Raw genomic sequence first — 23,848 nt, forward strand, 5'->3', positions numbered from 1 at the left:
CTTTCTTTCTTTCTTTCTTCCTTCTTTTTTGTTTTCTGAGACAGGGTTTCCCTGTGTAGCCCTGGTTGTCCTGGAACTCACTCTGTAGACCAGGCTGGCCTCAAACTCAGAAAACCACCTGCCTCTGCCTCCCAAGTGCTGGGATTAAAGACATGTGCCACCACTGCCTGGCTGTTCTAATATTCTTTCTTTAGCTTGGTACAATCTATTGACAACTTTTTACATTGTTTTTTTTTTATTTGATTCATTACATTTTTATTTCCAACAATTTATTAATTGTCCCTCAAATCTCTGCTGTTGAGCTGTCCTTCCACGCAGCTGGCATTCTACTCCCATACTGGATTTTGTTATTCTCATTGCTCAGTTTTCCATCTGTGGAGCTGACTTTCCCCTCCAGGTCTGTATCATCTGCCGCTGCTTGATTGTATTCTTTTTAGGTCAATGGTCTTTTGAAATCAAAAAGCTTTTGAAACTTCATCTGGCATTTGGTCTGATTCAGTGCTTTTAAGTTCTACAGTTGAGGGATCGACACCTTTTGGAGGAATCATCTTGCATGATTTTTTTCATGTTTACTGTGTGTATCTGCATTATGGTCTGTGTGTCTGTTAGCATGTATATCTCCTTTGGGTTGGTGGTGGGGAGTATACTCTTATCAGTCAGCCTTCTCTTGAAGGCTCAGGTCCCAATATCTCCCAGAGATGATAAAACAAGTAAAAAACAAGTAGAGGTTCTGCTCTCTCTCCTGTTATGGGGCAGAGCATGCATGGATGCTTGCCAGGCTTACTCTTCTGAATTGCCTGTCATTTTTTAATTCCCCAGATATGTTTTGTGGATTTCCACAACCTTTCCTCTCATTTTAATGTCTAGAAAAGAGTTTTTTTAATTGTGTCTCTTTATCTACCTCACACAGTGGGTTGTCTCTAGGCCTCCACCTTAGCCAGCGGGCCTAATTTTTGTTGTTAATTTCTTCTCATTTTGCTGTTTCTTAATTTCCTCTAATTACATCTATTTAGGGCAAGGGAATTAAGGGTTAGATAATGGTTCTTAAAGGAGGTAGGATTACAATCATGTTTTGAGAGATGAAAGACAGAGTGTTTCCTGTCACAAAAGAGAAAAGGGATTCTTCCAAATAGATTAGTCTATACAACGTGGAGCAAAATACACTTGGATACATATGCCTGGAGTGCAGGGTTTAACATCACAGAGAAATGTCTTCACAGAGGAATGAGACAGAAGGAGTAGGTGAAGAGCAGTTTTTAGACAGTTATTCTCTTTTGTAGCTGAAGAGATTTTAAGGGAGAAAGAAGCAGAGCTTCCCTTCGGATCTAAGCATGACCTTGGTGTAGAGGAGGGCAGGCCAGGGAGGAGCTGTACAGATGACAAGATTATCAAAGAAAAGAATACCTAACTTGGCGAGATTATAAAGAGTTCAACTTAATCAATGGTACTTCACTTGGGAAGGATAAAACAGGTTTTAGGGATGCCCAGAAGAGAAAACCAGGAGGTATTAGAAACACAACCTACAGCTAGAGATGGAAGACCATAATAGGACCTCTACATTTTTCTCTTAGACATTATAAGGATGAGAAGCATGGAAGAAAACATATTCTGTGTCAACAGAACACTTTTTTTTTCAATTGAGAAATGATGTCCCTTTGATGTACTTTTGGCATAAATGTGAGGTGTGAGTCAAGAGAGAAGCCAGTGCTCCACCGTTTATTCCCACATGAAAATTTGTTTGGATTTATCTCAGTCACATCTACAGAGTTCCCTGTCTTATGATTTTAGCTTCTGAGAATTAGTTTTCTAGCAGTTGTCAATGGTTCCTGTGGTCAAGTGCAACCACATCAGATGATTATGTTATCATTTTGAGTAGCAGTGGAAGTCTTGAGGGACAGAATGCTCTCCACTCCTTTCCAGTTCCCGTATTCTTGTGGGCATTTTTTTTCCCTCTCAGTAGAACAAGTGAGCCTTCAGTTGAGTTACTCTGCTGAGAAAGTAAGCTATCTCTTGGTGAATAACTTTCTTTGTGATGCTTCAGATTATTGATGTGTCCTCTGGGATACAAGGTCACATGCTCCTTGGTCTCCCCATTTCATTTGGTCTTCACGCCTTCTTCCCATGGTTGTTTGGGGTTTTATAGTCAGGAGAACAAAATGGCAGAGGTTCTAGGAACACTTCCCATAGTTGGTGGAATGAGAAGGCATTTGAGGTAAAGAAGCCTTCTGGCACTCCTGGACTTCCAACAGTGAGGAAGCCATTTATCCCACAGAGAGAGAGAGAGTGGTCAGAAAGCCAGGTAAAGTGACAAGGCAGCCACCATGGACTCATGGTTGTGACTTAAATCTCCATTCTGCCTTAACACAGAACAGCAATTACCTATTTCTAAGTACTGAGAGTTAAAGTAGGCCATTGATAGCTGACATATACTCTGTTTTATTCTTTAGTTCTTTCTTTAAACATCGCAATTTAAAAGGAGAGTAATTTTATTGTTGCTAATCAGTTGAAACACAAAACATTCTGACTTATATTTTTAAATATCTATGTTTTAAACTTAAGCTTTCACATCTTAACCCAAGTTAACAGAATGAGTTGGAGGAAAAAATGTAAGAGGAACATAAAATCAGTGCAAAGTTAATATTTATAAATTCCCACAGATTTAACCAACCTTAGTGGAACCAATTATGGTCCATTTGGAGGCAAAAGTCTCACAAGCTTTAAATAGGGTCTCAAGACTGTTTTAAACATAAGCCCTTCTTGTACATTCAAAATGTTTTATAAATGTTAATGCACACCCATATTAAAGGACTCTAATACTTGTAAAGACTATCTAAACATTTCTGTAACTATAGCAGTGTTAAATGAGATTGCTGTCTGCTTCTGACTAAAGGCTTTGCAACACTCCATAGTGACTAGAAGCGCATGCTTTCCCTACTAAACAATTCATTCACTCATTTGAGTTTATCATGGCAAATATAACTAAAGTATATTAAACCTGTAACCAGAAATGCCAGGCCAAGTAGTGCTATCTTTATCCAAATGAGTCCTGGGGCAGAGTCACTCTTCTCACTAGTAATCCGTGTCTTCAAGGGCTTGATGATCCGTTCTCTTTGAGTCAAGATGGCTCTCCGGGCACCATCCCATTTCCCTGGACCTTGCAAACGGTATTGGTATGGGGTACAGGGCCCGAAGAAGACTTCCATGGCTAGCATTGGATCCGAGAGAAACAGGAATGGGAGACTGGGCTTCACCCCAGCCAGAGAGGCAATCTCATCCATATACTCAATATGGTCCACTTGGATTGTGTGCCTGCCTGTCTTCACATACCTTAACACACAGAGACAGAATATGCAAGATTCAGCCTTCGGTACTGGGCAGGAGCTTTAACTATTTCTACCTTAGAAGTAAAAAAAATTGAGAGTGAGCAAACTTTCCTGAGAAACCCAGCACCACGCAGATGTTGAGCGGAACAGAGGACACAGAATCCATGCTTTCATCCCCTGTGTACCTTCGTTGTGTTTTGGACTAGGATGTTGAACTGCAGACCGTGTTTACAGTGGTCTCTATCCTTTAAGATTCCTTTCTTAGAAGTGTTTCCTTTGTATTTCTTTCTTTCTTTCTTTCTTTCTTTCTTTCTTTATTTTTATTCTCTCTCTCTCTCTCTCTCTGTGTGTGTGTGTGTGTGCGCGTGTGTGTACATAAGTGCTACAGTGCACATGTGTGGAGGTCAGAGACAACCTTGTAGGAATTGGAGCTTTCTACCAAGCCTGATGATGTGAATTTGATTCCCAGAGCACATATAGTAAAAAAGAGATCTTTTTCCATGAGAGATTTCGATGTAGCAAAACACTTAGTTTTGTGATGCATAGATGAGATGGAGAACTTAGTTTCTCATCATCTCTGTATTTATGGTTGGCTAGAGTAGAGATGAGTAATCAGATAGCCACTAGTGCTATGGCTTTAGGTCTTTAAATGTACCTTAGCCTTAGGCCACTATCTGGCCAGTAAGAAACATGGTTTTGCTGAAACTCAGAGACTACTGACTTGGGGGAATTGGTTAAGCTTTCATGGTGAGACCCTGGAAGAAATGCCACCAAAGATGGAGTTTGAAGCAGTGGGTGTAATTGCAGATTTAATAAGAGTTGGAGAGAATAAATTCATACTCATTCGCTACTAGACTGGTCCAGAGACCTAAAGGGTGTACTTGGTGTGGGAATGGAGAAGGACAAGACAGACAGGAGGAGCAGTTAGAATTCCACACTAAGAATCCTGCCACCTCTTTGAAGTTTCCAAATGCTTGCCACTGCATTTTTATTTACCTTTTCTCTATGGCCTTTTTCCTTTGGTTCACATCTGCCTTCATGACCTTCATTGAGGGTAATTTGGTCAGCCCTGGAAATGAAAAAAATGCATCAAGATTGAAAGGATAAGAAGGGCATATGTAACTCAAAGACATGTTCAACATCCTTAGGCACCCAAGAAATGCAGCATGTTATAGCTCAGGAGAACATCCATCCATTGCTGATGCGAATGCAGACTTGTAGAGCCAGTATAGAAATCAGTGTGGTGGTTCCTCAGAAAAATGGGAACCAATCTACCTCAAGATCCAAGCTATAGCACTCTTGGTCTATCTTCAAAGAAGACTTCATTTTACCACAGGCACTTCCCCAGCAATGTTCACTGCTGCCCCATTTATAACAACCAGAAGCTAGACACAACCTATATTTTTCTCAAAAGAATAATGAATAAAGAAAACATAGTACATTTACCCAACGAAGTATTACTCAGCCATTAAAAGATGAAATCATGGAATTTGCAGGTAAATGGATGCAACTAGAAAAAAATTATCCTGAGTGAGGTAACTCAGACCCAGAAAGACAAATCTGGTATATATTCACTTATGTGTGGATATTAGCTATTAAGGTAATGATAATCCATAGAACCACAGAGGTTAAGAATAGAGAAAGGGACTAGAGGGACAGATAAATCTTACTAGGAAAGGGAAATGAAATAGCTCTGGATAGAAGGCATGGCCATGGCAGGCATGGGGAAGTAGGAGGCAACAGGGGTTTGTTTGTGTTTGTTTCTTTGTTTTTTGGAGGGGAAACTGGGAATGGAGAAATTTACATGTAAATAAAGAAAATAAAAAAAAAAAAGAAGGCATGGTCATATTGGGAGGATCAAATGGGGAGGGGCAGGGGATCGGGAGACAAGAGAGGGGATTTGGAAGAGAAAACTAAAAGAAAGTATAATTGGAGGGGTATTATGGAAGCCTAGTGCAGTAGAATCTTCCCAAAATATATACATATATGAAGAAAATCTAAATGAAATTGCTTCCGAGTCATGTGGAAGACAGATCTCCAACTGGTTATCTCTTGTCACCATGTGAAGTTTCTAGTAATGGGATTGGGTTGTATCTAATTGAGTTGTTGGCCAAAGGGGTCCCATGGCAATCCTTAAATAACTCACGTTTTTTGCCAAGATTATTAGTTTTTCTCCACACAATGGATGGTAAAGCTCCATTGCTAAGGACATTAACTCACTGAACTTCACATAACTCATTGAACATGGAGACATTGAACTGGTGTCTACACAGAGCCATCACTACTATGTGCTAGCATTCATATGGAAAGGTACTCTGCATACACCCAAAAGGAAACATAAACACCAGTCCAGCTGCAAAGTGTTTGATCAGCAATGGCATCCTGCCTCCATGATGAGCTAGGATAACAGTAACACAAAGCTTGTGAGAGTAACCAACCAATATCTGATTTGACTGAAGGCCCACAATGGCCCTTTCATGGGAAAGGAAACCCATACTCAACACTGCTCAGGTGATCAGGAATCTGAGACTAGATAGCTTGGGGACCTAGGTTAAAACAAAATACTATTGTTCTAAAAACAAATAAATAAATAAACAAAAATATAGCAATCTGGACCCCTGAGATCTCTCAAACACTGGACCATCAAACAGGCAGCATACACCAGCTGATATGAGGCCCCCCAACACACATACAGCAGAGGACTTCTGGGTCTGTGTTCAATTAGGAATGATGCACCTAACCCTCAAGAGACTGGAGGTCCCAGGGAGTTTAGAGGTCAGGTGGGGTGGGAGCAGGGGGTGGGGACAGCTTCGTGGAGACAGGGGAGTGGGAAGGAGGTATGGGATGTGGAACAGTTGGAGGGTGGACTCATGGGGGATAAAATCTGCAGTGTAAAAATAAATAAATAAATACTCTTAATGACATTTTGCTGTAATCATAGATATGATCACGGTCAGCCCTCATCAAGAGAAGCTCCCTCCAGCAAGAGATGGAAGCTAATGCAGAGGCCCACGACCAGACATCATGCAAAGAGTGTGAGGCCTTGGAACACCAGTCCCAGAAGGGATGTTTCCGTCAAGCGCATCTCCCTCCATCCCTCAGGCCTCAGGGAACCCTGTTGGAGAGGAGACAGAAAGAGTGTAATAGCCTCAGGGGACAGAGGCATCAAGCAAACAGGCCCTCTAAATCAAGAAGATTGACACATATTAAAGTCACAGAGACTGAGGCAGTCTGTACCGAGCCTGCACGGGTCTGCACCAGATGGGGTCCTAGAGCCGACTGGAGAAGTGGACCATTGCTTCATTCTTAACTCAGGCGCAGTTTCCAACTAATAAGCCCTTGAAAATGAAAAATGTCTTTGCCTCCAAGGGAGTCTCACGGCAGATACAAACTACTCTTAAGAGTAGGCTGCATGCTCAGCAGTCGATGGGCAACAGAAACAAACGCGACAGGCTCTTTGCAGGTTCCTTGTCTCTTAATGTCATGACAGCACTTTTATGTTGTTTAAAACACATGTATTATTATTAGTATTATTTGGTTTTTTTGTTTCTCTGAGTAACAGCCCTGGCTGTCCTGGAACTTGCTTTGTAGACCAGGCTGGCCTCGAACTCACAGAGATCCAGCTGCGTCTACCTCCCAAGTACTGAAATTAAAGGCATGTACCACCATGCCTGGCTTTTACTTTTTATTTTTTATTTTATTTATAAACTTTTTTCTTCTCTCTTTTTGCCCTATATGTCCTTTGCATATATATTATAGGTTCCAGTTTAGTGTTTTTGTGGGATTCCTTAGTGTGTGAACCAATAGGTTTCTGTTTCTTATACCTTCTTTTGGGCTCTTTTCCTTTTATTCGTTTGTTTTGTCCAATTCTAATATGTTAGTTCCTGTTTTATCATTATATATTATATTATATTATATTATATTATATTATATTATATTCCCTTAGAAGCTTGTTTGTTTTCTAATAAGAGACATGAAGAAGGTGGATCTGGATTGGAGAGGAGGTAAGGAAGAACTGTGAGGAGTAGAGGGAGGGCCAACCATAATCAGGATATATTATATAAGAAAAAAAATCTATTTTCAATAAAAGGAAAAGGAAGACATGTTTAATCAGGAAGAGGAAACTAGTGTGGAGAGAAATGAGGGTTCACTTTAGGTGAACTGCCAGGCCCCTCACAGCCTTTGCATACAGACCTTTGAACACCTGCACAGCCCAACGAGACTGAAGTTCTGCAATGGGTAGAATGATGCCCAAGGGCTGGATGAGTCCGATGACAGCCAGTGTTGGCTTTTCCAGGTCCAGAGGGAACATCAGCTTATACAAGGACACTTCATTGTCAGTAACGTCAATCAGACCCTCAAGGAATGGAAAAGAAAAGTTGTATCCGGTGGCAAAAATGACAACATCAATATTCTCCTCCACCGTACCATCATCAAAAATAACATCTGTTCCCGTGAACTCCTTCACGTTAGGCTTCACTCGGACTTTTCCAGAAATGATGCGATTTGGAAGGTCATCACTGATGGTGGGATGCTGACTCAGTGGTCTGTGTATGAAAATAAAAGTCTAAGCAAATCTAAGAACAAGAAAGTGAGGTATGGGAGAAGGGATTGAAGCTGGCCACTCCCCACGTCAATGATCTCTGCTAACACAGGGTGTGTGCGTGTGTGTGTGCGTGCATGTACATATATCCACAGATGTGCATGCATACACAAGCAAGGAGAGGTCAGAGAAAGGTGTAAGGCATCTCACTCTATCACGAGCTCTTATTCCCTTGAAGTAAGGTCTTTTACTGAACCTAAAGTTTAAAGTTTTGGCTAGGGTGCCTGGCCATTAAGCTCCTGGATCTACCTGCCTCTGCCTCCCAAATTTGGGATTCAGGATGTGGCCATACCTGGCTTTAAATTTCTTTTTTACATGAATTTTGAACATTCAAACTCAGATCTTCATTCTTGCACATCAAGTGCTCTTATCTACTGAGCCACCCCCTTCCTCCTGGAGTATATACTATACTCTGAGCACTCAGTGGCCTTCTTGGTTCTTCTTTTGTGTCAGTATTTTATCTTGAAAAATACACATGTATAGTATCATTTATGCAGATGTTTCTCATTTGTCTTGTCATAAATATTTGCACTTTTTAGATTTTAGGGCAAAAATGATGTTAGACTTTTCAAAACTAGTCATAGGCTATTTTTAGTTTTCCTCCTTTCTCTCTTTGGACCAGATAATTGCTACTTGTAAGGCGATCAAAGTCTAAAAGAGATGTAGGAAGTTTCTGCGGCATGGGTAGCCACAAGGCTACTTGACACCACAGCACCTGCTCAGGTAGCAGTAAATTAGCTAGTGTTGCCTTGAGTAACTGAGTCCCAGGCACTGAACCCATTTTCCAGAGAGGAATTGTGACAGAGGAAGAGAGCGGAGACTACACATGCTGACTGTGGTCCTCTTCTGGGTACATACTAGTCTCCTCATAATTATATTCAAGGAAGTCCCATTGGAGGAAGCCATGTCACCTGACCACACTCTCCCACCAATCTTCTGTTCCGGGGCAGAAGAGGTATCTAGTAAACAATTGAGAAAAACTCTTCTATAGAGGTAAGAATTGGACTGAAAATAAAATAAAGAAGTGATTTACTATGATTATAAATAAAATATATAGTCAAATCAGTAAAAGGAAGAGTAAATAGTTATGTGCTACATTCAAGACTTGGGTAAAAACTAACCAAATATATGCGAGTGGTGTTTTAAAATTGTATAGAAACTGCAAGATTGTCATTTAGTGACCTCACAGCCATCATAATGTAGCCTGCTGCTCATGTGTGTGCTGATGCTGGTGTAAAGCAGGCTCATGTGTGTCTGCCCAGCAGGTGAAAGGCAACATGTACAATCATGCACGCTATGCAATCTCTAGAAATGATGGTAACTAGCTTGCATGTATTTCCTTTACTATATAAACACCTAGTGTTACTTCTGCTTATGAGTAAAACCATGACTGTAATCAGTATGCTGCATTACACCAGCAGCCTGTGTATGAGAGTGTGTCTTATGTTTCGTGTGAGGACATTCACAGGATGGAGTAAGAATGAGAGTGTAAGGGCTACCTGGTTTTAACTCAGCCTGAGGGCTTAGGGCTTCTGATTAGTATGTGTTGTTAGATATCCCTCTTACAATCATCATGAGCAAAGAAATTCCTATGTGATTAAATACTTATGCTAAAAAATATTTGAAAATTCCAAATGTGGTGACTAGAATTTGAAGACTGATTTTTATTCTTGAGACAGGTGAGCCTATATTTATCTAGCTTTTAAAAATAAATTATAAGAGGAAAGATGGACAGGTGTGAATTATTTTTTAAATTTAAATCTTTGCATAGTAAAGCAGTGTCTCAAGCTAAATCAATGGGAAAATATGATTAGAAGAAACATGATATGCATTATTTAAAAGTAGATTGGCTTCCATAATATTTCATGAGTACCATGAAAAAGTACATGTGTTTTAATTAAGAAGGATCTTGATCATTCAGTGTTTAATTCCAGCATTTTTATGCATTTTCTGAAGTGACAATGTATCCACTATTTAGCTCATATAAATTCCCTCATCATTCCCAGAGTTTATGAAGGTGAACTACATTCAGGGGTGTTTCTGTTCACTAGCACTTAGACTATACAGCACCAGAGGGAATGAGCTGTAACTTGCTTGCTTTAATCATTTGTTCCATCCATCCATCCATCCATCCATCCATCCATCCATCCATCCATCCATCCATCCATCACCAGAGGGAATGAGCTGTAGATTGCTCGCTTGAATCCGTCCTTACATTGATTTATCCTTCCTTCTTTCCATCAATTCATCTGTCCATCCACCCACCCACCCATCCACCTACCTCTCACCCACCCGTTCATCCATCCATCTGTCCACTCATCCTTTCTTCTATCCATTTATCTGTCTGTCTATCCACCCACCCCCTACCTACCCCCATATCCATCCACCCATCCACCTACCCACCCACCCACCTACCCCCCACCTACCTGTCCACTTATCCTTCCTTCCATCCATTTACCTGTCTGTCTGTCCATCCACTCACCTACTCACTTACCTATCTCTACATCCATCCATCCATCCATCCATCCATCTATCCATCCATTCATTTGTCCATCCTTCTTTCCTTCTCTCCTTCCTTACTTTCTTCCTCCCTCCCTCCCTCCCTCTCTCTCTTTCTTTCTTTCCTTCTTTCTTTCTTTCTTTCTTTCTTTCTTTCTTTCTTTCTTCCTTTCTTCCTTCTATATATTTGGCTGGCTGGCTGTTCACCCACCCACCCACCCACCCCCCCATCCATCCATCCATTCATCATCCACCCACCCCCAGCCAGCCTGTCACCATCCATTAATCCATCCATAACTCACCATTTCTTCCTTCTTTTCTTCAGCCTTTCTTATTTCTTTTTGTGTCTTTATTTCTTTTTTTACTCACCTCTATAAACATTTAATCATACATTGATATTTATATGTCTCTCATCACCTTTCTTCTTTTTCTTCCTCTATTCTACTGAGTTACCAGCTCTGATTGTGGACCCAAACTCAGATGACTTTCTTTTCTTCTTATGGATTTAGGAGCCTGGGTTGATATATTGTCTAGCAGAATCTATAGATTCCATTGCAGTATAGTCTCCAATGTTGTACATGTGTGGATCAACAAAAACCAGAGTTTGTTTCCTTCTTGCTACTTATTCTTTATAAGTGGAGCCATATTGGCACAATTTACCTTAGGATTTTGTCTGTCTAAGGATTGAACTGGAGATACTCAAAACAACCCTAAGAGGTAATTGGGTGGAAGTCTGAAGTAAGACATATTGAAGCAGGCTCACATGGTCAAAGGAGATCACTGGAGGCTGCACTGTGTCTTGGTGAATCAAGATAAGGGATGACCCAGTGAGCAGAATGGGCTGTGAAGTTTGTAGATGAGTTAAAGAAATTAACTTAAGGATGGGGCTTTAGTGTTTTGGGAAAAGACCTAAAAGCCCTTTTAAATGCCTGGAGGTTCTTCAAGACCCAATTTCAGGCTAGTCTGTAGGAGACAAGACATATGGGTGGTCATAGATAGTTCATCCAGACAGAGAAAAACGTGGAACTGAGGGTCTTACGTGAAGAACGTCTGTGTGCATGTGTGTTGTCAGCATTGCATCCTGGAGCAGAAGCCCCCTTTCAATCTGAAAAACCTTTCCTTCTGTTCCTTAAGTATTGAGTGTCTTCTACATTCTAACTTTTTCATCTTTCTAGTAAGCATTTTTTTCCTACTACCTGCTTCAGCTATTAATTGGGAAATGATATTTTTAATTACCAAAGATTAATTCTCTGTAGCCTTGAATCTCTTTAAGATTGCTTCAGGTTTTCATGCAAGATGACTTCTCACCTCCACTCAAGTTTCCTACCACCTGCCCTGATTTTCCAATGCATCATCTGTGTGCATTCTGGTCATTGACATAAAGAAGTTTTTCTTTTGACGCGCTCTACAGACTGCCTTTGTTGACTGCAGGCACCTCGGGTGGCTGGTCTGCATGTGGCTCAGGTAAATGGGTCAACTCTGTGAACTAAAATCCTAACAAACATCCCTGTTCTTGCTGAGCTATCCAGAGTCAGCCTTTGTCTCCTTCTTGGGCGCAGCGGCCTCTGGCGGGACTCAGTTTATTCTTCACCATCTCCGCTTCCTCAGTGCTAGGGCACTGCTTCAGGAAGAACTGATGTTGCCTTTCAGCAGAATCATACACCACGATCTTCCCAGGATGCACCAGTGTTTTACCTTTGGGGTCCTTAAAATTGATCTCTAGGTACCTATCTGACCTATGGAGAAGAAAGACTCATATACTGTTCGAAGCCTTATAAGGTGGATCCTTTTAGCTCTCAGCCCTAGACATTTAAAAATGTAGGCTTATTATATGAGTCCTAAATCCTTATTCTTAGTATATACTCGAAAGGGATAAACTCATTGCCATCAAGACATATCTTCCCTCCTTGTTCATTGTCTCATTTATGATAACCAAAAAAATAAAGAAAGAACTTTAGTGTTGATCCATAGACTAATGAGTAAGAAACTGTGAAACATGTCTGTCTGTTTCTCTAGTCTATGACCATGATGCACACGTACAACGAGATGTTATACAGCCTTAGAACTGGGTGATAGAACACACGTCTAGTAGGTGTAAGAGCCTAAACTCAAAGGGCCAATGTCAAGCAGCACATAGGCAGCACGAAGTGGACTTGATGGTTTTTTAAAAAATCACAACTTTGGTTGTGTTTGGGGTATGTGGATCTGGCCAGAATTTGGGGAGGGGTGGAGATATCGTCAAAATACATTAGAGAAAATTCTTTTAAAAATCTAATAAAAATTAATAAAAAAGAAATACTGCCAGTTGTCACACTATAATAAACATGAAATATAGTATGTTATGTAAAATATGCCAAATACTGAAAAGGGGTATCACATTACTTACATGCTGTGTGTGCAAAAGTTAGAAGAGTAGAGATTCCAATGGCTGTTAGCAGGTTTTAGGGGCAGAGGAGAACATGGAGAGATGTAGGTCAAAGAATACTAAGTTGCAAGTATTTAAAACAGACAAGTTAGGGTTCCAGTTCACAGCACTGGGACTGTAGCCAACAACGCTATTGCATGAAGGCCTTTTGCCTAAAGGTCTAGATGAGATCATGAATGTTTTGATTTGCTTCACTTTGGTAACAACTTCACTGTGTGTGCATAACAGAGTATGCTGGACTCCTTAAAATTATGCAATCATCTCAAAAATGGAAAGAATCCAAATTTTGGTCCACGTTCCATCCATAAGTGGCTTGACTTCTGTCTCTTTGTGGTCCTCTCCCTGACTCCATCATGGTGCCTGGTTCTCTTCTCTTCTTCCCTTTGTAACTAGCCTCTTCCTAGCTCAAGAACAATTTGCTTGAGAATCCTCCTACAACCTTTTGGCCTGGATGACTTTTCATGGTGGCTCCTCCTCACCCTGTAAGTCTTAACTTAAACATCACTCCTTAGAATTGCTTCCTCCACCATCCTACTAGTGGATCCACCTAGTTCTACCCCTAGATAGTCTATATCACATCCAGATCCTCTTTCTCCATAGTTCTAATGGAATTTTATAGATTTAAAATGCATCCATCATAGAATGTAACATTTTCATCTACAGCATAAGAAAAGGTCACTAAATATGTTTTAGTAAACAAATCAATACCTATCACACTCTTATCTCCCTTCTGATGAAACATAGGAGGAGATGAGGTAGTTCGGAAGTGCTAGAGGTATGTAAGGATGAAGATCTGAGTTCCATCTCCAGCACCTCCATCAACCTGGGCACTGCAGTGAGTACCTGCCAACCCAGCTGTGAGAAGGAGAAGACAAGAAGGTCCTGGGAGGATGCTGCCTAGCTAGTCCAACTGAATTGGTGTGTACCATAGTCAATGAGAGATCTTGTCTCCAATAATTAGGTGGAGAGCAATTTTGCAGGATGCCTGACATCAAGTTCTGGTCTCCATATGCACTTAAACACAAACACACACACACATACACACACACACTCTTACCCTTGGAGACAATAGAGGACAATAATATTTATTGTCTTACCTGTTTACCTTTGCTAGAACAATGCATAAGTCTGAGTAATTTATAATATATATAATTATAATAGATATACATATAATATAATATATGTAAAACACTTATTGATTTAGATGAGTTATGGTGAGTCGGTGTCAAAGAGCCACATCTAGTGAGTACCTTCTTGCTGCTGGGGATGCTGCCTAGTCTGAAGTGGTATGAGAAACCACATGGGAAGACAGAGCAAAGCCTCAAACTCAGTTAATCTCTTCCTCTTCTTATAAAAACCCTGAACTCTCATATGGGCCTCATCCTCATGATATCATCTAATTTCAGTTACCCTTGATGGCACCACCTCAACATAGCTTTGAAATATGAATGTGAAGATAAGTGTCCCATAAACAAATTCTGGGGCACCTGACTTATTTGAATATCTCTTCATTATATTTATTAATTTTTTTCTTATCTCAGCTTAGCCCTGATCCTACTCTCTCTTTTGCATGTTAACTAGAAACTACTAACAAGTTTTGAATCAAGAAATTTTCATGGGTTAAGACCTGGAGTTGTAGGGGTACTCTTAAAGTGGGAGGATCTCTTAGGTAGCTACCCATTCATGAGAACTTTACTGATACTTCTACCCCATCCTCAATGAATGAAGTTCATTCTACCCCAACCTGACTATTTCTAGTTTGGACCTAGATGCACCCTGCTCTGACATCCACCGTGGCATCTCACATTGCTCTTGCACAAACTTATGTCTGAGTCTTCTCTGACCTGTACAGTTAGCATCTATTGAAGGGAGGAGCATTCTGTCGCCTTTTGTCTGAATTTTCAGTGTACGGCAATCAAGTCTTAACTGGATGAGAATATACAAGTTGTGCCAAGGAGCACATGCACATTTGCATGCTGGAATGTATATCACACAAAAAAGTTAAAGTCACATCTTCAAAGCAAAAAGCCCACATAGCTGTCCACGATTCCCCACACCAAGCCCTTTGTCACCTGTGCTGTGGCTGCAGACCATAATTTGCATGGTTGAATCTTGAGTTCATTGTCTTCTCTAGGTACTTATTCACTGCTTCTATAGTTAATATCTTCTGGAGAAAGCTATTGAACCGAGTGAAAAATGAACTGTCCATGGGATAGCCATTATTCCAAACGCGGTGTAAAATCCATGCTCCTCTCCTGGTGCTGAGGAATACCTAGGAGGCAGAATCGCACAGAAGAGAGAAGAATGTTTACCTGTTGTACTGCTAGAGTGCTAGCCATTACCACTAAAGAATAAAAGACAACGTGTTGTGCAGTGATCACCGTTGCTGTGCTTCGTCAGAACTTTTACTGAGCCCTAGAAAAAAATAAGTTGCTTCTATGATACCAAATTTGTGAATGAAAACTAAAATGTATTTCACTTATCTACCCGTGACTGAAGTATCATACTAAAAAATACTCCCGGATATTGACATAGCTGTACCTCATAGGTAAGAAGGATTTGACTTCATTGGTTCATTGCCATATTAATTGCTTGAAAAATCTATATTTTTTTTCTCTGAAATAAATCCAAGGAAAATGTCTTACTAGGTGAAAGTAACCCAGACTCAGCTTGACAAGTACCACATGTTCTCCCTCATGTGCAGATTCTACCAAGAAAAATCAAATTAGTTATGGAATATTGTGCTTTACCTATCTAGTGACCTACACTTAAGTCCCTTGGTAAGTTGTTTACATGTCTGTTAGTATAAGGGGGTTAATTTTTACATTCATTTTCTACTCAGAATGAATTTAAACATCCTAAGGATGGGCCCTTAGATTCCTCCACATTTCTTTTCTGGCTAAACTCGCACTCATAGTGACACCCGGAAGTGCACAAGACCCCACTGGTAGAGTCAAATTAGTGATCACCAGCAAACCTGTTTTGCTACATGACCAAGCTCCACAGCAATGTCCACACCGGAATTCCCAATGCCAACCACTATGATTCTCTGTCCTACATAATCCTCGGGACTTTTGTATTCCCGGCTGTGGAAATAACGACCTTCAAACTTCTCGATGCCTGTGGTGGAAGAGAATAATTTGTCATTATGAGGAGAACTTTCACATCTTAACACACAGAGAAGAAAGTTATACTCTGAATGACCTGAAATACCAAGAAATTGAAATCTGAGTCAGCTGAAGATCACATCATCCTTAAATGTCCTTTAAGAGAGCTCAGGGCACAGAGGACTAAGCTCAGAATTAGAGTCCATGGGTTCCAAATACAGACTGGTGATCTTATAAAGTATTTACGGAATAATAGAACTATCTTTCTTGACTGTGCATAAATGAAAGGTGTTACAACAGCACCGGGATCTGACGCTATTCATTACTGTATTACCTTCACAGTTCTAAGAAAAATAACAAAGCAAGGCACTGGGTGGTGTACTGTTCGACAATTCTCTAGGATTTAGGCACCTCCACTCCTTGGTTTCTCCCCAGCCTTATGTGCCTGATGCTAGTACCTAATGTTGTACTTGGCTTAGCTACATGCTTCATAAAACCCCAATCTGTCTGAAATTGCCAGGCTGCTCCCTGCAAACTTGTTATGTTTCTCTATAGGGAGTGCCTCTTTTCCAGAAAACATCAACCAGAAGTTGATACAATAGCTCACTGGGTAATCTTTAGATTATTTCATACTTGGAAATGCTTTTCTGAATATATTGTATTATAACATTAAAAAAAAACAGGTACTTTAATTTTAGAGATATTTGTGTTGGTGTGCAAAAAAAGATTATTTTTATTTGTCTAATTCGCTCAGAATTTTGAGTAACCATTTAAGGTAATCTTGTTTACTTTGTCTCCATTTTTCACACCATAGAAAGAACTTGAAATATAAAATATTTTCTAATTGATTCCTGGTGGTAACTTGATGGAAATAGAGGGAAAGTGGGTCAAGAGTAAGGGGAGGGAGCTTAGTTAGGGGAGATAGGGACTAAGATAAGCCCCCTTGACATTGGTACCATTTTACCACACAGAACTACAAGGGAATAATAAACTGCTTGTTCAGTTTTATTAGCCAATGAAAACCAAAGATATAGAAGGGAAAAATCTGTGGTCCCTACACCCAGACTGCAGGTGAATAAGAAATGCTGAGAGCTAGAGAAATACTCATTTCCAGAAAAAAAGCTCCTTCAATTAGTTATGCATACCAAGCTGCCAGCCCTTAAACTATATACATTATATGTGTGTGATTGATATATATGACTTATATATTATGTATATCAGTAATAATTAAAGAAAAGGGCCATGACTTTGAAAGGGAGCAAAAAAATGGTACATGGAAGTAGTTGGAGTGATGAAAGGGGAAAATAAATAATTATATTTGACTTAAAAATTAAAAATAAACTCATGATAAATAAATGTGCTAAAGTTCCTTCCCCATATGTTAAGATTTCTAAATTTATGGATTTGCCAGATGTTTGCTTGTCATTCGTCTTTGTGGTTCATTTTTATTAATTTCACTTTCTCTGCAATAGGCTGAGATCAAATAAATGGATAAAACTGAAACCATTTGAATGTGGGCTTACTTTTATTATTCATTAGAAGCTGTATGCAATGATAATAAGCAAAAAAAAAAAAGTGTGGGTCATTGTGTCTGCCTGCTTTTGTAGTTCCATGGTTTATGTTTTCCTGTTAACAGAGGATGAACACTATGAACCACTGAAGGATACCAGGGGCAACTCACTGAAGCATAATATGAACATAATGCAATTTAATAACATTTATGCCCAGTCCTTTCTACCTGTAAGTCATTTGGATTATGTGTCTCAACTAGACTCTTCATGACATACCTGGGAAGGACTTGAGTGGCAGGTGGGGGTCTGTGTGATGGCCACTGCAGACCAGAATCCCATCAAAGACCAAGCTCTCTTGTTTTCCATCTGCTTCCACAACAACATCCCATTGTCCGTGGATGCTGAAGTCTGGACGCTTTCTCACGCTCTTCACTGTGGTCTGAGAATAAGGGCGGAAACATAGGTGACTCACTTCACAGCTCCTGCTGAATCCTCCTCTTTAAGTCCCACGGATCGACTGGACACTTATCTCAGGCATTCACACTAATATAGTTCCTGGTCCTCCTACAGGAGGATCACTATTGAGGGCATTTTCAATATTTAAGGATATTTAAATAGAAACAGTTGAGGCTTTGTGGACTATCGAGGTGACTGAATCCCCAGCATAAATGTCCTCCTAGGAAGACTGACATATGTGGGGGGTGGGTATTGGGGGGACGGTGGCGGGGATATTCTTCATGTTTTCCTTCTTCAGCACAGCCTTGTCTACTTACTTCAATTCTGTGTTTTGAATTTTAAAAAATTAAAACTGTATCATGGAATGAGACTAGGTTAACATGTTTGAGTTGTGGTGCTGATCACAGATAGGTAGAAGGTAGGAAATAAATAAATATTCTTTGTACAATATGAGCCTTCTTTTTGTTCTATAAGAAACATGATTTGTCTCAATCACTATTGCTATTAATCTAAGTTCACAAACATTTGGAGTTATCTCTTACAAAGAGGGCTGTGTCACCACAATACACTATCAGAATAGGTTCTGATGAGCAACGTCTTCCAGCCTCAAGGGAAACTGTCAAAATATTTCAATCTGTGATTATGTTTTGATGTAGGAAGCTTCCTGATAACCTCTTCTTCAACTGGGAAAATCAGAAGGCTCTGGGTATAACTCTTGCATGTCCACAGGTGAGGATATTTGCCCACATGTATGTCTGTGTGTGTGTGTGTGTGTGTGTGTGTGCAAGCGCACATGCATACACACACACACACACACACACAATGCAACGCTTCACCTTAAATCGGATGTAATCCAGAAGACTGAAGTGCTTGGCGTACATCCTGAAGTAGTCCATGAGTTTGCTGTTGTGCATGTAGTTGGGGAAGTGGTCAGGGATGGGAAAATCACTGAAACACATCATCTCCTTTGAAGTGTTGATGGTCACAGATCTGTAGATACTAGGCATTTTTTCTGAAGGGTTCTTCTGCAAGAGAAAATCGCTCAATACAAATTACTTTGTAATTGCAAGGTAATAAAATATTTTTAAGTGTCTTCAGGTATAAAAAAGTAGGACATTGCTTTTTATAGATCGTCAAACATCCACTAGTGTTTACCCCCTAGTCCCTATATTTTCTATCAGGCAAAGCAAAAAAACCCTCCTTATCACATTGAATCAACAACAAATCTTGTGCCTGACTCCTTAATCAGAAAGATGGATGTCAGAAAAGAGAATAATGTCTTTTAAATGACAGAATCAAAATGATTGCCTAGATTTTGAAGTCCAGTAAGAATTCCCTTGGGGGCTGGAGAGATTGCTCAGAGGTTAAGAGCACTGACTGCTCTTCCAAAGGTTCTGAGTTCAAATCCCAGCAACCACATGGTGGCTCACAACCATCTGTAATGAGATCTGACTCCCTCTTCTGGTGTATCTGAAGACAGCTACTGGGTACTTATATATAACAAATAAATCTAAAAAAAAAAAAAATACCCTTAAAAATGCACATGGAAAGTGCTCTGAGGTGAACAAAAGCTGAGCAAGTACTGGCCATAAAGGCTGCACAAAGTGTGAAGGGCTGACGCGTTCCCAGACGCGACCCATTCCTGCAATTGCCACACTCCGCATTTAGATGGGGCTCATGCAGCTTTATGCACCAACTCTAACAAACAGATAGCTAATTTAATAATAATAGTAATACCAATATTATGTAATGTAAGGTAAATGTTTTCTTTTTCTAAAGAAACAAGATTTTTTTAATATATGAGTGAAAGGAAATAGGCAATAACTACAACCTTATAAGCATATCAGTGAACATTTGTGTATACGATAAAACTGCTAAGAGAAATGTTACAGACATCAACATGTATGATAAATTATATCGTATTTCAAATGAGACAAGTTGCTACATTCTCATGAATCTTGGTACTGTTTGACATAATATCATATTTATCTTATTACTGAGAATCTTTGAAATTAAGCACATTTGTTTAAACTTCTTTTGGTCTACTCTCAACATAGTAGGATGGACCTTCTGCAACTTAAGAATGCTGCTCTTTCCTGGGCAGTGGTGGCACATGCCTTTAATCCCAGCACTTGGGAGGCAGAGGCGGGTGGATTTCTGAGTTCGAGGGTAGCCTGGTCTACAGAGTGAGTTCCAGGACAGCCAGGGCTACACAGAGAAACCCTGTCTCAAAACAAAAAAAAAAAAAAAAAAAAAAAAAAAAAAAAAAAAAAAGGAAAAGAAAAAAAAGAATGCTGCTCTTTTCTGTATTCTCAGTATCTCTCAAGTCCTTACTACAGTCTAAACCCACTGACAAAACCTAGCCTCCCACATCCTAGCTTTCTTCCCTTAGGCCCTACAAGGCAACCACAAAAGCTTTCTGAGTCTCCCTACCATGCTAGGCATGATCCCACCTCATAGATACATAAAAATTTACACAGATATGTAAAATTTCCCCTAAACCTCTTTTCCCAGATAATCTCTGAAGATGGCATTTTAGTTCTGAAATCTTTGCACCCAAATGACTTTATGTTGAAGCTGTCTGTGACCTTTTACTTGAGTTATCTTTTCAACCCTCAGCTCCTGCTGTACTTTTTGCAATGTGCTCACTGATATTAACTACACTATTTGTTTCATTTTCTTTTTCTCATCTTAGTGTTGTGAAGCTTCCTAATGCTGAGGATTTTTGCATTCATACTTATTAGTATATTCATCAGCTATAAAAGTCCCATGTACAAAGTAAGTATTCAAAAAGATTTATTGGCTGAATGAACTCTCCAATTAAAGAAGAGATGGCATGGATGTTGATATTTCAAATGAGAATGTTAAGGCAGTCCTTGGAGTAATCCCATAGCTTGCAGAGAGGTATTTGAATCCTGTCAGTACTATGTAGGAAGGTGTTTGGAGGTAAGTGGGAATCCTTCTTGGATACTGGATTTTTTCAGGGGCACAAAAGGGAGATCCCTGTGAGATATTTATGCCAATTACTTTGTCAGGACAACTGCTGTCCACAAGAATGAAGAGATCTCGTATTTTAGCTGTTGATATGTATCTTGAATGGGGCTAAAATCCAAGACCAAGAGAAGAAACTTAACACATTGATAAAGATCTCCACAATGTCACAAGACTGCCCTAGATTAGTGATCAGAATGATTCTGTAGGATCAGCACAACAGGAGAGTATTGACCACGAGTTCTGAATTTCGTGGGCATGTCCAATAATTGATGAGCAAAGCACCAAAGAAGATGAGCACTTGGAAACTTGAGCCTATTCAGCATTTGGCACCATGTTTTCATGCTTCAAGGCACTGCATCTCTTGCTACTTAGAAATAAAAAATAGCAATTGCCTGTAAAACACACACGAACCCACAAATGCTCAGGTCCATAACACATATGCACACGCACATGCACACACACAGATCTATATGCCTCTGTGCCCTGAGACAGTTAAAAAAGAATAGCATGCAGATATTCCCTCAGGACAATATCAAATTACTTAGTAGTGTGGCATACATAGGTCAGCAGTGGATCATCATTCAATCCTACAGCCAAAGTCTATGGCATCCCTAACTTTGAAGAACCGCACATCTAAATAGTTAAGAAAAAAAAACAACTTAGCCACCATTCCCTTACTAATGTCTAATATTTGTGTTGGTCACAAGGGATTTCAGCTGCTTTGAATACAATCTTCCAAGTTTCATTCCCCATCCAAAGTTGACATGTATCTACAGATTTCCTCACTCAGTGACTTAAAGCACACACAAAGATCAGTGTCACTAAATGACCCTGATTGTGTAGTGTGTTTTACATTTCCTTGACTGGAACCATTTAAATTGTTATAGCTACTTTACACAAGAGTACTTCAAATCAAATCAAATGCAAATATACTTGAAATTTCCACAGGCCTCCGATGTCATCACTTCTTTCAAAGCAGGTGGGCTCCAGGCCTTCATCCAAGCAGCACTTGATGGCTCCCAGGCCACTGATCCCAGCTCCAATCACAGCTATCCGCTTCTTGGCCATGTTGCTACCACTGGTGGATAAACATTGAGAACTCTCACTACTATCCGATCCATTAAAACAAGATTGCTTTGTCACAAAGGCCTCCTGTTTGCCGTCCTAAATTCTTTTTATTAGTCTTACGAGCAGCGAGAACACTAATATATTGATACCTGCCTCGGACGACAGAAAAAGCTACAGCACACAAAAAAATGCACACGTCTGTTTCTTCTGCCTGCAAGATTTGATTTACAGTCAGCCAGAGAAACACATCTGTGTGGTTCTAGGCTGTTTTGCAAATGCAATGACAACATTATACCATGTGTATAGGCAGGCAGCACAGGGGAGGTGGAGGAAGGGCAAGGGATACAAAGTTAGTTAGATGTAAAACTAGGAAGGTGTGATGTGTGTGTGTGTGTGTGTGTGTGTTATGGTTATTGTTGTATAGAGTATGCATGTGTTGACATTCCAAAATGAAGACAACCTAAGTGATGGTAGAAAATTGAAGGAAAAAACCAAGGGTGCACAAAGCAAGAAGCTGTCTGGTTCAATATGACAGGGTCTCAAGTAAGTCCATTATGTGCCAAAACTGTGGGCTTGTGTGACCTTTAACAGAGAGAAATTTCAATGGTGCATTGGGATAGAAGGCATCCGAGGGAAAATGATACTGGTAAAAGTAGAGAGTGAGCAATAACTACACTTCGTAGACACTTCTAGAAGCAAATCAATTGTGTGTGATATATTCTTCCCTTTTTAAATGACGTTATGAAAGCTAAGCGTTATAATTGGGAGAATTACAGAACTATCATTCAGAGTGATGACATATCAACATTAGTATTTCAGAGCCATAGGCTCATTCGTTTACTTACCCTTTTTATATATTATTCAAACTGTGGGTTGACCCAAACTGTGGACTAGGTTATGTGATTGCTGCAGAAGTTACAGAAGTTATCACACAGTCTTTGAACTCAGAGGCTCCAGCCTAAAGGAAGAGAGATGCAGAGAAAGGGGTGACATCGCATGGTGGCGAATGTTAAGACAGGAGTGTATAGTGTTTCAGTCTCACTGATCCACCTCCAAGACTTCTACATCACGTTCTTTTCTGGTGAAAATGCCATTTTGCTGCAAATATTGGTCCCACTATCCTCTTGGTTTTCCTCCTGCATTAGGTCTCCTCTGAGCAGGTTGGGCATAGATAATTAAGCCCCTTCCTTCATTGTAACCATAGCAACTTGTGTAGATCTCTTATTACAGTTACAACACACCTTTATTGCAGTTCTGCCTTACTGTGGCTGAGCAATAAACCCTTTGCAAAATTTGAGATTTATTAGATGCCATGGCTGAAATCTAATAAATGTCTCTGGGCTGAAAAGGGTGAGTAAATTAATTTCTTAACCTCCCTTTTAAGCTTGCTTCCATGGTTAGAAAGTATTGTGTCATCTATTATAATCAAATAAAATATATTAATGACTATCTCAAACTTCGCCTTCACAAAACTAAATATTATTAGGAAAAGTCAAGGTACCAACCCTTGGAAAGGAGGAAACTGAAGTTTAGTTTGGACTTCTTGATGAAGGTAGAGAAGTCGTTCCTCCCATGCTCTTGAAGATGAAGCCAAATCCACAGAAACTTGAAGTCTTTTATAGCTGATGGAATTGACTAATGTATAATCCCTTCCCATGACTCTTCTAATTTGGATTAAAAAAATGTCATGGACATATTAGGGAAGGGACTATAACTAATGGTGGTTTTTATAGTTATCAACTGACACAGTTCTAAACTGCATATTAATGCTAATTGACACATTGTAAAGATGATCTAAGTGAAATAGCTTTTGTCAGCCAGGGACTGTATAATAAAAATTGAGAAATATAAGCAATGTTGTT

At 39.8% G+C, this 23,848-nt stretch overlaps 1 protein-coding gene across 2 annotated transcripts; it reads right to left on the reverse strand.

The window, feature by feature from the left end:
* Positions 1-1,721: 1,721 nt before the first annotated feature.
* LOC116070950 (dimethylaniline monooxygenase [N-oxide-forming] 5-like) lies at positions 1,722-23,578 on the reverse strand. Of its 2 annotated transcripts, XM_031342340.1 has the most exons (10): positions 23,492-23,578; positions 22,832-22,944; positions 21,852-21,996; positions 18,761-18,949; positions 17,745-17,907; positions 15,828-15,970; positions 14,923-15,122; positions 7,518-7,870; positions 4,320-4,392; positions 1,722-3,327 (listed from the first exon to the last, which is right to left on the reverse strand). In XM_031342340.1, exons 3-10 carry the CDS (start codon positions 21,984-21,986, stop codon positions 2,952-2,954), a joined length of 1,632 nt encoding a protein of 543 aa, XP_031198200.1. In that variant the 5' UTR covers positions 21,987-21,996; positions 22,832-22,944; positions 23,492-23,578; the 3' UTR covers positions 1,722-2,951. The 2 variants fall into 2 exon arrangements, with proteins under 2 accessions (XP_031198200.1, XP_031198207.1); XM_031342347.1 differs by lacking the exons at positions 21,852-21,996; positions 22,832-22,944 and having other exon boundaries at positions 23,492-23,575.
* Between the last annotated feature and the right edge of the window lie 270 nt (positions 23,579-23,848).

This window comes from Mastomys coucha, unplaced genomic scaffold (genome assembly GCF_008632895.1).
Source record: "Mastomys coucha isolate ucsf_1 unplaced genomic scaffold, UCSF_Mcou_1 pScaffold1, whole genome shotgun sequence".
Lineage (NCBI taxonomy): Eukaryota > Metazoa > Chordata > Mammalia > Rodentia > Muridae > Mastomys > Mastomys coucha.

Coding starts and splice junctions, on each gene's coding strand:
- LOC116070950 (XM_031342340.1), bottom strand. CDS start 21,986: ATGGCCAAGAAGCGGATAGCTGTGATTGGAGCTGGGATCAGTGGCCTG. Junction 15,123..15,827: donor TTGGTCATGTAGCAAAACAG/GTTTGCTGGTGA, acceptor TCTGCCTCCTAG/GTATTCCTCAGCACCAGGAG. Junction 4,393..7,517: donor GGCTGTGCAGGTGTTCAAAG/GTCTGTATGCAA, acceptor TTTCATTTCCAG/GGCTGACCAAATTACCCTCA.